General features: G+C 35.0%; 1 protein-coding gene across 1 annotated transcript; it reads right to left on the bottom strand.

Annotated features, from left to right (window-relative positions):
- Positions 1-240: 240 nt before the first annotated feature.
- On the bottom strand, positions 241-12,148 carry LOC110936320 (5'-nucleotidase domain-containing protein 4). The gene is made up of 16 exons (XM_022178678.2): positions 11,845-12,148; positions 11,565-11,642; positions 11,238-11,458; positions 10,776-10,868; positions 6,793-6,876; positions 6,525-6,641; positions 6,334-6,439; positions 6,191-6,253; positions 5,608-5,661; positions 5,419-5,476; positions 5,136-5,212; positions 4,646-4,716; positions 4,300-4,360; positions 1,023-1,082; positions 829-891; positions 241-378 (listed from the first exon to the last, which is right to left on the bottom strand). Exons 1-16 carry the CDS (start codon positions 12,097-12,099, stop codon positions 256-258), a joined length of 1,584 nt encoding a protein of 527 aa, XP_022034370.1. The 5' UTR covers positions 12,100-12,148; the 3' UTR covers positions 241-255.
- Between the last annotated feature and the right edge of the window lie 3,230 nt (positions 12,149-15,378).

Raw genomic sequence — 15,378 nt, 5'->3', positions numbered from 1 at the left:
ATTGACTTGACATGTGAAGTTTGTGTTAGGTTCATGTCATGTTCTTGTCTTAGTGCCAACAATTTACCACCTTGACCACAACCATTACCCTTATATATTTGCATGAAAGTATGATAGTAAAATGGTTCATGAACAGAGTCATACATATATGGACATAGCACGCAACAAACAAACAAACAAACTAGTTCACTGAGACCAAAGGGTTTAACTCAGCATGTATTTGAACTGCACACAACAAACAGCATACTTTCTTTCTTACAAAGAGAGAACATTTGACTCATGAACCATGAAGTTCTCCACTGGCCTATAGTACTTGTTAGGAGAGTATAGCCCCAGATTTCCAACTTGACTTGTGTACAGACAAGCAAATCTCTCCACCTATATTATTATAAACCGAAACTCATGTTCAGTCTCGTATACAACGAAAAATGGCGGGTCAGCGGTTTAAGTTACGGGTCAAAACGGGCTCAAGTCAAAACATGTACTTTTGACTTTTGAGCGTGTCAAAACGAATTGGGCCCACCCCACCAGTGACCAGCCGTTGACACTTATTTATTTAACGCTTTAATTAATTATTGTATTAATATAAGATTGCAAAAACTATATTGGTAACATGTTCTTCTAAGCAGAATGATTTTGGATGCAAGCATTTACACGTTAGGCTACTTTTGTTTGACTCGTTAAATCAATAATGTAAAACCTGAACTGATCCGTTTTTTATGTAAATGGGCTGAAATTGTCATCTCTACTTGTATATATATAGTATATAGTATATAGTATATAGTATATAGTATAAAGTGAATTTGCATAAAGAAGTAATTAAAAAACCTGGTGTGCAAAGCGGGAGTTTTGAAATCCAGCCTTCATAATCTGCCCCCACACGGGATGGAACTGTGCATAACATAAAAACGTTACTCGAAAATAATACAAAAAGTACGGATTCAGCATATTGCTACTGATGAATTTTTTATTTAACAAAATAAAAGCACATGCAAACATAAGATCCTTATAAAACTGGTTACCTGCTGGTGGAAACTTCTCTGGGCCTCTTGATGAGCTGCACGAACACGTGCGCGGTAACCCTGTGCATAATAAAATTGAGAGTGCACCACAGTTCATCTATTCACTAGCAATTTCTAAATTAAAAGGGTATACAAAGGATATTTAAGAAAGTAAAAAAAATAAAGAGTAAACTTCCGTTTTGCTCCCTGTGGTTTGGTCACTTTAACGGTTTTGCTCCAAACCTTTAAAAATAGCCATTTTACTCCCTGATGTTTCGTTTAATTTTTTTGCCAGTTTGCTCCCCGCCTCTAACTCCATCCAAATTGTTTGTTTTTCCATTTTGCTCCCCGCAGGGAGCAAACTGGCAACAAAACCAAAACATCAGGGAGTAAAATGGCTATTTTTAAAGGTTTGGGGCAAAACCGTTAAAGTGACCAAACCACAGGGAGCAAAACGGAAGTTTACTCAAAAATAAAACATAGGCAGATTTTGTAGTGTACAGAACAATGATTACATATTATACCAATATAAGATCATCAATTTACTACGCATATTTTGTAGTCTTTGGAACTAGAGGTTGTAAAATGGGTGCGGCGGGTAGGTTGGGTAGCGGGTCATAGATAGCACATAACATTTTGGTGCAAGTAGGGTCAGGCTGGATTTAAGTTACGGCCAAGATTTATCTTATTTAATTAATATTTAATTCTTTGAATTCTAACATGATTTAGGATGTTTTCTTTTGTTAATTACTTTTCCTGTTTGTGATAATAGAGCATGCGCATTGACCCGTTCATAACTAAATAGGTCAAAAATGCCACATCCATATGGAACATGGACTCTCAAAATTGAAATTAAACTGGAGATGTTTTATTTTTGAATTTTTGAATCAAACTATCTTCACTATTTATTTTAATGGTTATGAACATTACTACACCATGCCTTGACAAGAAAACATTGCCAGTTTGAACACAAGTTTTTAAGGTTTGTCCACATGTATCATATGACCTCACTTGTTCAAGGTATCCAAATAGATTTTTTTCAGCAAGAGCACATTTTTCATTTTGGAAATCTGATAGAAACTGGAAAATTTGATTAATAAAAATAGGGAAAACAAGGGATAGTTAGCCTGATTCGAGATAGGCAAATCTCCAAACACAAGACACGATAATGAATAAAAACTGGACAAAGAAAATAGATGACTAAAGGCCTATTTATTCTTGAGGATTGCTGGAAGTTTCCCCTTATTTTAGCCTTTGAAATAGTTGCTGAAATCAAGGCTGCTGAAATCATGGGATAATATCTTAAATTATGCAAGGAGATAATTGTGCATTTGATTGAGAGGATCAGTTTGGATCCATCCAATTTGGTTCTTATCATTACTTCCCGCCTGGTAAAACGACTTGTCCTCAAGTCGATTAAACAAATTTGTCCCAATCATCGGTTGTTCCTCAAACGGTTCAATAGTGAGGTGGTGGCAAGTAGCGGAGTTGTGCGTTTCCGGTTGCAGTCCTTGCAGCTTATGTTCTTGACCATTGACAGTGAAAATCATAAAATTTTTAGCCCAATTTGCTTGAACCGTATTTAGGGTAGCCAACCATTGCATGCCTAGTACTACATCAGCACCTCCTAGGACAAATGGATAGAAGTCTTGTGTGATGAGGAGGTCTGCCAATTTCAATGGGACATCCTTGCACATCTGGTTGAATCGGATGACATTCCCATCTCCTATTTGGACACCGAAGGGTGTGATAAGTTGGGAACTGATTTGTAGGCTCTTTACCAGCTTATCCAAAATAAAATTATAGGTCGAACCACTGTCAATCAACACTAGCACCTCAGTTGTACCTATAACTCCTTGTAGCTTCATTGTAGTTGGTGTAGATCGACCAAAGAGAGCGTGAAGGCTGATCTCAGCCATTTCATCTGAGCTATTCTGCTCGTTTATTGCTTCTGTTTCATCTCCTATATCAGCGATCTCTAAAACTTTGAAAGATCCCGATTTACAACGATGTCCTGGACCAAATTTCTCCCCACATCGAAAGCACAACCCTTTTGCGAATCGGGACTGTTTCTCCTCGTCAGAAATGCGAAGAGGGATATTGGTGGTTGAAGAAGTCACAGCTGATGAAGAGGTTTCGGCGGTGACAGTGGGTTTTGAATTCTTCCCGAACCGGTTGTAATCTGCCTTTGATTCGAATTCTAATGCTAAACTCATAGCACTATAGACTGTACGGGGTTTGTGGATTCGAACATCGGTTTTCAACTCGTCTTTAAGACCGTTCAAAAATACCCCTAAGAGACAATGATCAGGCCAATTTGGGACCCGAGAGGATCTCTTAGCGAATTCCTGCTGGTATTCTTGAACTGAACCAGTTTGTTTGATGTTACACAGAAATTCATCCGGGTTTTGGAACTCGGTTGGCCCAAAATTTTTGGTAAACGTGTGGGTCAATTCTTCCCAAAAAGTGATGGGTTGGTCGTTAGAGAGCCAAGAGTAAAGATCCAAGGCATCACCTTCTTGGTGCATTGAGGCCACTTCAACCTTCTCCTCATCAGGTATATGATAATACCTGAAGTATTTTTCGGCTTTCAGCAACCATCCACGAGGATCTCCTCCGCTAAAAGTCAGGAATTCGAGTTTGTTATAGGGCCTATATGGTTGTCGACTCCTCCAGGAACTTCCCCCTTCATCACTCTTTCTTCCTCGGGAACGGTCTCTTGCCTTTAGAGCTGCAATCTCCTGCCTCTGGGCTGCTATATCCTCTTTCAGCGTGTCAATTGACCCCAATTTTGCGGCTATGGCAGCCAACTGAACAACAATTTGGTCGGGTGGGTTACTGTTGTCGTTCGAGTTATTCCGGGTTTGCACCATTTCGTTCCCGGCAATGGAACCAAATGATAGAAACTGGAAAATTTGATTAATAAAAATAGGGAAAACAAGGGATAGTTAGCCTGATTCGAGATAGGCAAATCTCCAAACACAAGACACGATAATGAATAAAAACTGGACAAAGAAAATAGACGACTAAAGGCCTATTTATTCTTGAGGATCATTGCTGGAAGTTTCCCTTCTCATTTATCATTTTTTCAATAGGTTGAGTTATAAACTTAAAATGAAGGTTTTTCCCCTTATAAGTTGCTGAAAACCCTTTGCTTTGAAATAGTTGCTGAAATCAAGGTTGCTGAAATCATGGGATAATATCTTAAATTATGCAGGGAGATAATTGTGCATTTGATTGAGAGGATCAGTTTGGATCCATCCAATTTGGTTCTTATCAAAATCATTTAGTAAATTACCTCAAGTAGCTCCAGCTTCGCAATGAGCTTTTCCTTTTCACTGTTATCCATATCTTCATGCCTGGAAGCACAAAAAAACAGTAAAAACTAGATAGTTAGGAGAAGAATTGCAAAAATGTGAATAGTTTGTTTTGATGTGGGTTTCTTTTAACGGAAAATACTAAACGGGTCAATTTGGTTGTGTTTTATCTCTATCAGGTAAATTAAAAAAATTATCTAAAAAGAAAATGGGTCAAATATGCTGAAGATAGCCCAGAGTGAATTTTTAAAGCATAAAACCTCCTCTTAACATATAGGAATTTTTATCCCAAACCCACCCGTTTTGCCACATCCAGGAAATACGTACTCAAGGGACCACTTCAAATGATGGACTTGATCTTCAATCTTATCTCGCTCACCCCTGAGCAATTTTAGTTTCTGCGCAAATACAAGTTTCAGAAGAAAAACATTAAGATAGGACAAATATATCTATTCTTTTCATACAAAATTTGAAGTTTGCTCAGAAGCACATATACATGCATGGAAGTATATGTATGTGTATGTATACACACATAAATACGTAAACACACACATATATATGTAGAGTTAGTTAAGAATAGAAGGTTTTATGTATTAAAATTGCACTTTGGGTGACTTTCAACCATTTAACATTTTTCCTTTTAAGCTTTTTGTTTTACCCGTTTGGCACATAAGAGGTAATACATGACCCCAATGGATCAAAATTTCCACCTTTAAGATCACAACATAACTCACGATATATACTCAAAAGTTCATATTCCAAATCTAATATTGAAATTTTGTTCATTAATCTTTGATATCACAAACTAGAATATCACCTTTCGAGTCTCCGATGAGGATGAAAGAATTCTAGCCTCCTTTTCAAGTTCTGGAACAATAAACATTGTCCTCCAACCTGTTTCATGTAGTTGCACAATCAACAGTCAACATTAAATTAAAACACAAAAGAATGTCATCTTGAAGCAAATAGATTACAATAAAGCTACAATAATAAATGATATCTATTGCATAATCCACCATCTAATGCCAATTATAAGAATAAACATTTCTAAAAGAGCACGATGATATAATACATGACATCAGGTATACAAAAAATCGTACCCAGAGCTTTTTTGCTTCGTAAGATGTCCCCGTATATATGATCACCAACGTACAAAACCTAAGAATAATCGAAAAGTATTAAAAAAACAAAATTTTAACAAGCTCCTGAAATAATAAAGGAAGGTTCACAGAAATCAATCAATAACTACATGCAAAAAGCAATGAAAAACAAAAAATAAAATACAATACCTGTGAACTTGACCCCACATTAAGTAGCTTATGCAGATGGCTGACATTGCCTCCCTGAGTTAGCCAAGAAGTGTCATATTGTTTACACTAATGTTTATACAAACTAATGTTTATTAATATATATATATATATATATATATATATATATATATATTATATTGGTGAGAGTTGGCTATAAAGTCCATTTTCCTTACAAAGTGTAAAAAGTCATAAAACACCATAATGTTAACCATAAAACACACTCAAAACCCACAAATAACATAGTGAAAATAACTAAAACACCATATTTGTGGGTTTTGTGTTGTGTTTTGGATGATAACACTTTGATTATCGAATGACTAACATTAGTGTGTTTTATGTTGATTATCATGTTGTGTTTTATATTCATAGTTGTACGATGATGTGTTTGAAGTTTTTAAGGACTGTTAGGGTTTGGATATTGTGTTTTAGTGATCTTCACTATGTTATTTGTGGGTTGAGTGTGTTTTTTATGGCTGAAATTGTGGTGTTTTATGACTTTGTACACTTTGCAGGAAAAATATATAGACTTTGTAGCCGAACCTCACCTTATATTATATTATACCTGAAACACCTTGTAATGCTTATTTGGGATCTGATCTGGCAATTCTGCAGCAGGGCCTCCTACCTAATGATAATTAATCAAGTATTTAAACATATGAAAAAGGTATAAAAGGTGTATGGAATGGAAGATGTGTATTCACAAACCTGAGCAAGCGGAGTACCATTGTCGGTGTTAATAAGCTTCCCTGACTCCGTCTCAACCGCAAAAAGATCAGCACGATTTTTATCATGGAAGAAGCTTGGTTTAGCACTGCATTAATAAATATTTTTATTTATAGACATGTTTTGTTACATATTGAATATATACACGGCCTTAAACTAAGTAAAGCGATAACCTGCCAGTGATGACAAAGTCAAAATATTGGAGCCAATTAGAGCTCAAGGAGGAGCTGCTATTGATCGTACGTGCCTCAATAAGAAAGTTCATCACTACATGCGTATAATCCCAAAGACTGCACGTTAAATTAACCCATTTTTGGTTACAAATATTATAACACATAAGAATATAAAGACAATGAAGGTGCTAACATATTATATAATTTTTTGCAGATAACAAAAAAAGTGCATAGTGTTACAGATAAAAAAGTAAGAATATAGAAGTACCTGTTTGTCACTAAAAATACTGTGCGTCCAGAACTTTTCAGCATTTTCAGCATTGGAATAATAGTGTCATCCTCATTGATATACCTGAAAATTAAACAACATGTTTAAGGAAAAAGGAAAACACAAAAGAAGCTACCTAGCAGCAAGAAAAGAATATCTATTTGTGTGTGACTGTGTTTAGAAACACATGCATATATATAAATGAATTCAATATATAAGGCATGTATATATGTTGGTGTATATATAGAAACAAACACAAGTGATGTTCAAATATAATCGAGTGCTCAATTATGCAAATGATATATGATAGATGTCCGACATCAAGCTTCTGCCATTTGTTCTTATTACTTGATTAACCTTAAAATCTTTCTTAATTTCAATATCTAAGTTCAATTCTGAAGTACACAATCTAAAGTAAGTAGTACTAGTTTCCACGTGTACATTGTAGGCGGTCGATATCGACAGCTGGATACCTCCACAGCTTGTAAAGAAGCAAATGACCTCATCCATCTAAATAAAAGCTCCCTTATCCACCGAAAACAATTTCTACCCCTCCACCCCCAAACCCACACACACAAAAATTGATCTGCGTCGCTATAAAAACCAAGATCCAAGGTCGGGTGTAAGTTAAGTAGTTAACTTGTATTTCAAAATAGTTCGTGGGCGTAAAGTTCTAATATCCAAGGTAAGATCAGTAATATTCATGTGGTTACTTTAGTTACAAAACACAATCATATCTGTTTTAGAAATTAGCAAGGCGTTCTTTGACTCTATGGCTTGATCTTTACTAATTCTGGTTCACTTACAGTTCGTGCTAGACTACTTAATGCTAAAACATGAGTGTATATACAGCTGAAAGGAATATATATCACACCATTAACACTAGGAAAATGATTCAAAAAAAAAAAAAAAAAACCAAATCAAGTTTTCTTATTAGTTCGGAAGTGCATACACGAGAGCACAATAAACACACAAGGAAAATATACAGATGATCAGCTAATTTTATTTTACTATAAATGAAAATATTAGAAAACTATAAATATGGTAATTAAATAGTCCTTTAATAAGTTTTTAATTAAAAAACACTTAGTGTACATGTATTAACGCTCATATTTTAAAATGCTACAACTATTCTGAATAGGACTTAAATTGATATTGTGAATTTAAGAATGTTCTTTATCCAAACAAAAAATTCATATATATACACTTAGCATGCTTTCTTGCTTGTAATATACTAATATGAAAAACTAAGAGCAACTATTTTGACTCTATCCTATAAATTTCAGGAATATATTCACATCAGTAGATATAGTGTTCTATTGATATAAATCTGTTACTTCAAGGAAAATATAACACAACATTACCAGAATCACAATTGATTTATAATAATTATGATAAACCTCAGATATGATGTTAAATTAGCAGCTATTTAAAAGAGTATTATAAAATTTCAAAAAATTAGTTGGTAAAGTATTTATAAATTTTTTATCCTGAGTTGATTTATATTTCTGATAAATACAAGGGCCTAGACATTTCATTTTAGAAAGAGCTCAAAAATGTTAGATATATTAAACTTTGTTATGTTACTTATGTATTTATTCGGATTTATAAGTAGAATAATTATGTATGATAAGTACTCGAATGATTAGATGATAGGGATGTGCATTGGCTAGTGATAAGCGGGTGAATGGGTTCAAATAACTGCCGGAGGCAGTTACCCGCCAAAAACAACCGCCAAAACCAATGTATATATACTGTAATACCGGCAAACATTTCCGGCTATCAAGACATTCTTACTCGTGTTTGAATTGTCCATTAATTCATCGTATATCACATATATCATTCATCCTTCAACACTATGCCTATTCAATTTGGTTCATTCACACATGATCACATAAACCCAATCACTAATTCCGCTGCACAAATGCCTTCTGATCCCCAACATAGTGGTATCAGAGCAGAAACGAGGAAGAAGAAGGTTGAAATCAAATCATCATCCACTGTGTTGCCTTGTCAACACTGCACGGATGAAATGAAGAGCAAGAATAAGCGAATTCAACGAGAGAAGACATGTTTTTACTGTCACCAACCAGGGCATCAAATTTATTCGTGTAACAAGAAAGAAACAGATGAGGCGACTCAATTGATCCGGCAAGCGGTGAACATGGGAATACAGAATCAAGGAAGAGATATTAGTAATCATCAGGAGATGATTGTAGTGGGTACCGAAGGAGGGCTATGGAGCGATATTTGGTACGTTAGTTCTGTATTTAAACACCATATGGCTGGAAATTTAAACGTATTTAAACGTATTAAGCATATTATCGGGGTTGATACACAATCTGGGGGAAACAACTTTCTGTTTACACGTGGGGTTGGATCGGTTGAAATCAAAACTTGCAATGAAACCATGAGAATTCAAAGCGTTTTCTATTCTCCGGAGTTAGACCGGAACGTCTTGAGCATAGATCAATTAACCATGCAAGGATTCATTGTTAACAAGAACGGTGATACTTGTAAAATTTTTCCTATGTTCTCTATTCCGGTTGATAATTCTGTGAATGATGCAAGTGGGTTGACAAGGGAGGAAGAAATTGGGTTAAAAGAAAAACAGGGCATTATTGAAGAAAGTGTATATGACGATGAATTCAAAGAAAGGTATTTAAACTCCTATTTCGAAGAACTGGATCTGTCTTCACAAGAACCAGACTGGAGTTTGATGATCGTTAAGGAAATGGAATTCCACGAATTCGCTGACTGTAAGGCGTTTCTGGATTTAATTGATGATCGGGAATTTGTGTTTAAATATAAACACATGTTAGAAATAAAATTTGAGGAAATGGTCAAATGGTTCCTGTACGATTACATGGGTTTAACCACAAGACCGCTTCCACCTTTTGCTCCAAACAAGAAAAGAATAAACTTATTAAGTTTATACATACTGGTGGCAATCGACGGAGGTTACCGGGAAGTCACTACAGAAAACTTGTGGCCTGCAATTGCAAAGGATCTAGGATTTGATTATGATGATGGAGATTACATGAGGGTCATTTATGCCATGTATCTTGACATCCTAGAATACTATTATAAGTTCAAGACTATACAAGGGAATGTGCAGGACAAGAAGGTGATGCTTGAAGAAGGAGGGTCCTCTACCGGCTTTCACAAAGGAGCGAAAAGTGCAGATAAAGTTCACCCACAATCTGCTGATTCGGCACAAGTTGCACTCTTCGCTGGAGTCGATGATGATGATTGGAATCAAGGAAAGAAAAGAAAGCGGTTTAACTTTGCCAGATGGGCAGTCGAAGAAGCAAACCGGAGTGTGATGGAGCAAGCTTGTAAACATAACCAAGTTTAAGGGGGTTATGTTAGATATATTAAACTTTGTTATGTTACTTATGTATTTATTCGGATTTATAAGTAGAATAATTATGTATGATAAGTACTCGAATGATTAGATGATAGGGATGTGCATTGGCTAGTGATAAGCGGGTGAATGGGTTCAAATAACTGCCGGAGGCAGTTACCCGCCAAAAACAACCGCCAAAACCAATGTATATATACTGTAATACCGGCAAACATTTCCGGCTATCAAGACATTCTTACTCGTGTTTGAATTGTCCATTAATTCATCGTATATCACATATATCATTCATCCTTCAACACTATGCCTATTCAATTTGGTTCATTCACACATGATCACATAAACCCAATCACTAATTCCGCTGCACAAATGCCTTCTGATCCCCAACAAAAAAGGTATAATTGTGAAATAGCTTTAGTGTTTCACTCAAAAAACAATGAGAAATGCTATATGCCACAATATTCCATAAAATCCACATGTAATCCAATAGCATGGTACCATAGTTGCTTCATGCAAAGAAGAATACTATGGCCTAGCTTGCAACAAAGAGTTACATAATGTAAGCCAAATGCTACTTTCTTTATACCAGAAATCATATATATAGTAAAAAAGCACATACTTTTTTGGATCTTTCGCAACCATTTCCTTCAAAGTTCCGTCACGATGGCACATATCAACAGCAGAGCGGACATCAGCATAGATACGAGAGTAGCTGCGAAAATTAATTGTGACATTAACATTTAGTGAGACACGATTCCAAACAACAAACAAGTAATAGACAAGGCAATACATAAAAAGTGAAAAATCTCTGTATACATTCCTTTTTAAAAAAAAAGGAAAAGGAGGAAAAGCGACTACTTTTCCAATCATATAACAATGGTCCACGGCTAAGCAACCAAATTTAGAGTTATAAATCTCTATATATACTCCGCGAATGTAACGAATGAATAGGTTGTCACATTCTTAGGGTTATATGCTGTTATCAACTCCATTTATTACTATAGTCATCAGTTTCCCATAGAGAAGCCAACTGCAACTACAACATCAATCAGGAATTGGAAATGTTAGTTGTGCTCCTTACTCTTTTACTTCTGAGATTTGTCCGGGGTTATTATCCTTATAATCAACAAGCTGAGCAAAAAGATAAGATTCAGCTAGTGAAAAAAACGTATCAATATGCGCATAATCTGGACCATCGAACGCATCTTTAATAAAAGTGTTCCCATATGTAGCGACTTTTTCATCCTTGGATAACAATCTGAATCCATGGTACGCTATCTTCACGTACTTGTGCCTGTCCATCTGCGAGAGACAAAGATACGGACAGCATTAGATAAATAAAGAATGCGAAAGAATTTAAGGCAAGCTACCATAAACGGTAAAAGTTCTGTATTTGACGTTCACAAACCTTAAGTATGTTTCCTCTCTTTTTGTCTAGGACAAGGCCTCTAACCATGTAAGTCCAGTCAAAAGACCATTCCAGTAGCTGAACCGAAACAGAAAAGACGAAAGAGTTGTAGTAATAATATAGAATTTTAACGAAATGCTGAAACAAATTCAAGTAGATAAAACTGATATCAATTGGTATAACCATCATGTAGATGTACATTACAAACAGCTTGGTAAAAGAAGATGCACATGTATACAAAAACCTTATCTTAGAAAACCAAAAGCAAATATAAACAAACCTCTTTAGGATAACCCAGGTTTCTGACCAGCTTTTCGACAGTACCATAGTACGCCAGAGATTCGAAAGTTTCGGGTTTGTACTGGGCCAAAGTGTAGTCCATGTCGAAGCCCACGGCAACTATACTATTCATATTTACAGCACTATTACAGAAGATTTGTTGTCCGATATCGATATTCTGCCTTTCTTCAGGAAATGACGATAAGCCCAGATCATGACTCTCTTCACAAGCATTAATTCCTCTTCCGTCTGACATAACTCTACTCAAAATACGCCTTGCTGGAAACTAATAGTGGACCTGTTTTATACTAAAAAGAAACATGTAAACCATTAATCTGATATTCATGAACTCAAAGAACACCATTTGTAAGGCTAATTCATGCAGCTGCATACGCAATAGATATTTATCTAAAAAAACTTCTATTATGTCTACCATCTCACAACAAAACGAAACCATTTTGATATGTAAACTATATGAAAACTCATAGGTAAACAGTCTTAAAAATATATGTCTAATAATTCGAAACGGTTCACAATATTATTATAGCTTCTCTTGGGAATGAACAAAAAGTTCACAAAATTGAAATGTTTAAGAAACCACAAATTGGCTTTTTAAAATTTTGGGAGATTGGTAACTGTTAAATATTTACTATTATTAAAGATTCAATACTATATATGTGTTTGTAAGTATATAAAATGTCTTGATTCAACAAGTCATCAAATCTTATACTAGAGGAGAACTAAACTAGAAAGTGTCACAACTTAAAAGAATGTTGAATAGAATACTTATTTGGGGGAATGAATAAAATTAAACACAAACTTCAAGATCTGACCAAAAAAAAATAAATAAATAAAATAAAAAAATTGTTTTACATATTAAAGGATGGTAGTGCCCCTCAACTAAGATAAAATGCCAAAAGAAAAGATCAACACTAGACACACGCAAACCCTAAAATCAAATACATTATTGTTTGTATGAAAATTGAGAAGCATGAGAACTAAAATCTCATATATCATAATTTCATACCATGATTTAGCCCTAGAGAAAATTTAGCAGTAAAATTGCAAAAATAAAATAAAACAAAATAAAATAAAATAAAATAAAATAAAATAAAATAAAAATAAATAAATAAATAAATAAATAAATAATTCATACATTCAGTTCATCAACCAAACCATACAAACCATTTCATGTCAGAGAAGATCAACACAAAAACAACGTTCAAGTAATTTTACCAGAAAAATCACAAAACCTGACCGATCAACACCAAAATCACTTACATGCATATCAAAATTACTCAGTCAACAGTACAAATAAGTAAAAAACTTCTTAACGATTGAAATTCCAAAAAAAAAAAAAAAAACACCATTTGAGTAATTTTACTGTATAACCCATCAATACCAAAAACACTTAAATGCATTTAAAAATTCACAATGAACAGTACAAATAAAAAAATTCAGCATAGTTTCAAGTATATATACTAACAACAGTTGAAACAAACCTTGAGATCTTTTCGTAATGCAGCAATCTGGAGTCTCAGAAACCCTGAACCGGCAATGAAAGTAGCAAATTGTGAAAAACCTGAACGCTATAAATATAAAAAAGAGGGGTTCATAACACGCAACTTATCACACCAGTAGTCTAAAAATAGCATGTTGAGACGGTGATCAGTGTGACAAGTGGAATCAGATTGCAAAGTCATTAAAATTGCAATAAAGCACATCAGTTGGAATTTAGCCAGTGATATCAGCATTTCAATTTGATTTTTCATTTCTTGACGGAACTTAATTCCCCCCGGAAAACACGCTAGGTTTCAGGGTTTAGGCGGTTTCTGTGTAAATGAGTTGAGTGACACGTGGATAGACGGTTGTAGAGTGGACGGTTAGTGGTGGACGGCAAGCGGTGGTGGTGGTTGTTTCTTTTTTCCGGTGGAAGGTGGGCGGGTGAAAAATGACAACCTAAAATGGTGGGTTGGGATCAAAATTTTTTGATTTTATGGTTAAAATAACTTTTTTATTTTATTTTTATTCGTTAGTTTGTATTAAATTTTATAGAGTTATAGTACTCTATTTGACTTTAAATGTCAACAATATAAAAATTCATATTCATATTCATATATATGATAAAAAATAAACAGAATGAACAGTTACTTAATATTAAATTAAAAAGTGATTTAATATTCATATATATGATAAAAAATAAACAGAATGAACAGTTACTTAATATTAAATTAAAAAGTGATTTAATATTAAATTAAATTAAAATTAGAATTAGACTTAGTAACATAATTAAGAGATGAGCAAATGGTATCGGGTATAGGTAACAGTCTCAAATTTACCAAATCAATGTATTTTTGGTACCGGTTCTGTACAGGTATTTACCGGTTTTTACCCCCAAATACCGGTACCGTACCAGTACCGACCGGTACCGAACCGTACCATAGTAGGTATATTCGGTACCGGCACCCACTTTTGGGGATTTCGGTAACGGGATTTTCGGTACCGGTTGGTACCGGTCTCAAATTTACCAAAGCGATGTATTTTTGGTACCGGTTCTGCACAGATATTCACCGGTTTTTACCCTCAAATACCAGTGCCGTACCAGTACCGACCGGTACCGAACCGTACCATAGTAGGTATATTCGGTACCGGTACCCACTTTTGGGGATTTCGGTAACGGTATTTTCGGTAACAGTATTTTCGGTACCGGTTGGTAACGAGCTCATCAAATCCTGTAGCAACGCAACAATGCAAGTAATTGCACCGTTTAGATTACTTTTCATACATACAGTAAGTAAACTGTATTTCGTTTGAATGAGGTTTTATATACACAACAACTTATTTTGCTTTCTTTTTTGTCTTTTTTCTGTAATGAATGAAGTGTAGTATGTAAAATTAACTTGGATATTTAGAATATTGATGAGCAAATCGTATCAAATCCTGTAAACGAACCGGTATCGTATCGGTACCAAATTTACTATACCAAATCATTTTCGGTACCAATTTGGTACCCACCTTTTGGCGTTTTCAGAATCGTTACTTTCGGTTCGACACCGATCTAGCACCATACCTGTATTTATTGATTTTTATCTTCAAATACCATACCGTATTGTACCGAGCATTTTCGGTGCCGGTACCTAATTTCGATGATTTTCCGGATCGGTACTTTCGCTGCCGTTACCAGTACCGAGCTCATCCATATTTTAACGTGTTTGCACCATAATAACTGAACTGAAAACAACCTAATTTCCAATGTGTAGGACGTGTGGGTCCTATTATTATATATTAGGTTATTTAAAATCGTTTTTTATGACGGAGTGACTATCCTTACCACGTCATTTTATTTATGTTTTGATATTCGGTATCTGTTTGCCGTTGCTGACACGCCTTTTGTAGTCGTTGGGTCCCGCCGCAACGCGCGGGCAGAAAATAACTAGTTGAGATGAAAATACAAAATATGTAATTTATTCTATCGGTACCAATTAAGGTGTGTAAAATAGTGTCTCTCTTCGGTCGAGCGTTTGTGTCCATATGT

The sequence above is a fragment of the Helianthus annuus genome, chromosome 4 (genome assembly GCF_002127325.2).
Source record: "Helianthus annuus cultivar XRQ/B chromosome 4, HanXRQr2.0-SUNRISE, whole genome shotgun sequence".
NCBI lineage: Eukaryota > Viridiplantae > Streptophyta > Magnoliopsida > Asterales > Asteraceae > Helianthus > Helianthus annuus.
Note: the sequence above shows the minus strand (reverse complement) of the source record. Positions and strands in the feature narration are given on the sequence as shown.

Coding starts and splice junctions, on each gene's coding strand:
- LOC110936320 (XM_022178678.2), bottom strand. CDS start 12,099: ATGTCAGACGGAAGAGGAATTAATGCTTGTGAAGAGAGTCATGATCTG. Junction 11,643..11,844: donor ACCTGGGTTATCCTAAAGAG/GTTTGTTTATAT, acceptor GTTTCGGTTCAG/CTACTGGAATGGTCTTTTGA. Junction 6,642..6,792: donor GTATTTTTAGTGACAAACAG/GTACTTCTATAT, acceptor TTTAACGTGCAG/TCTTTGGGATTATACGCATG.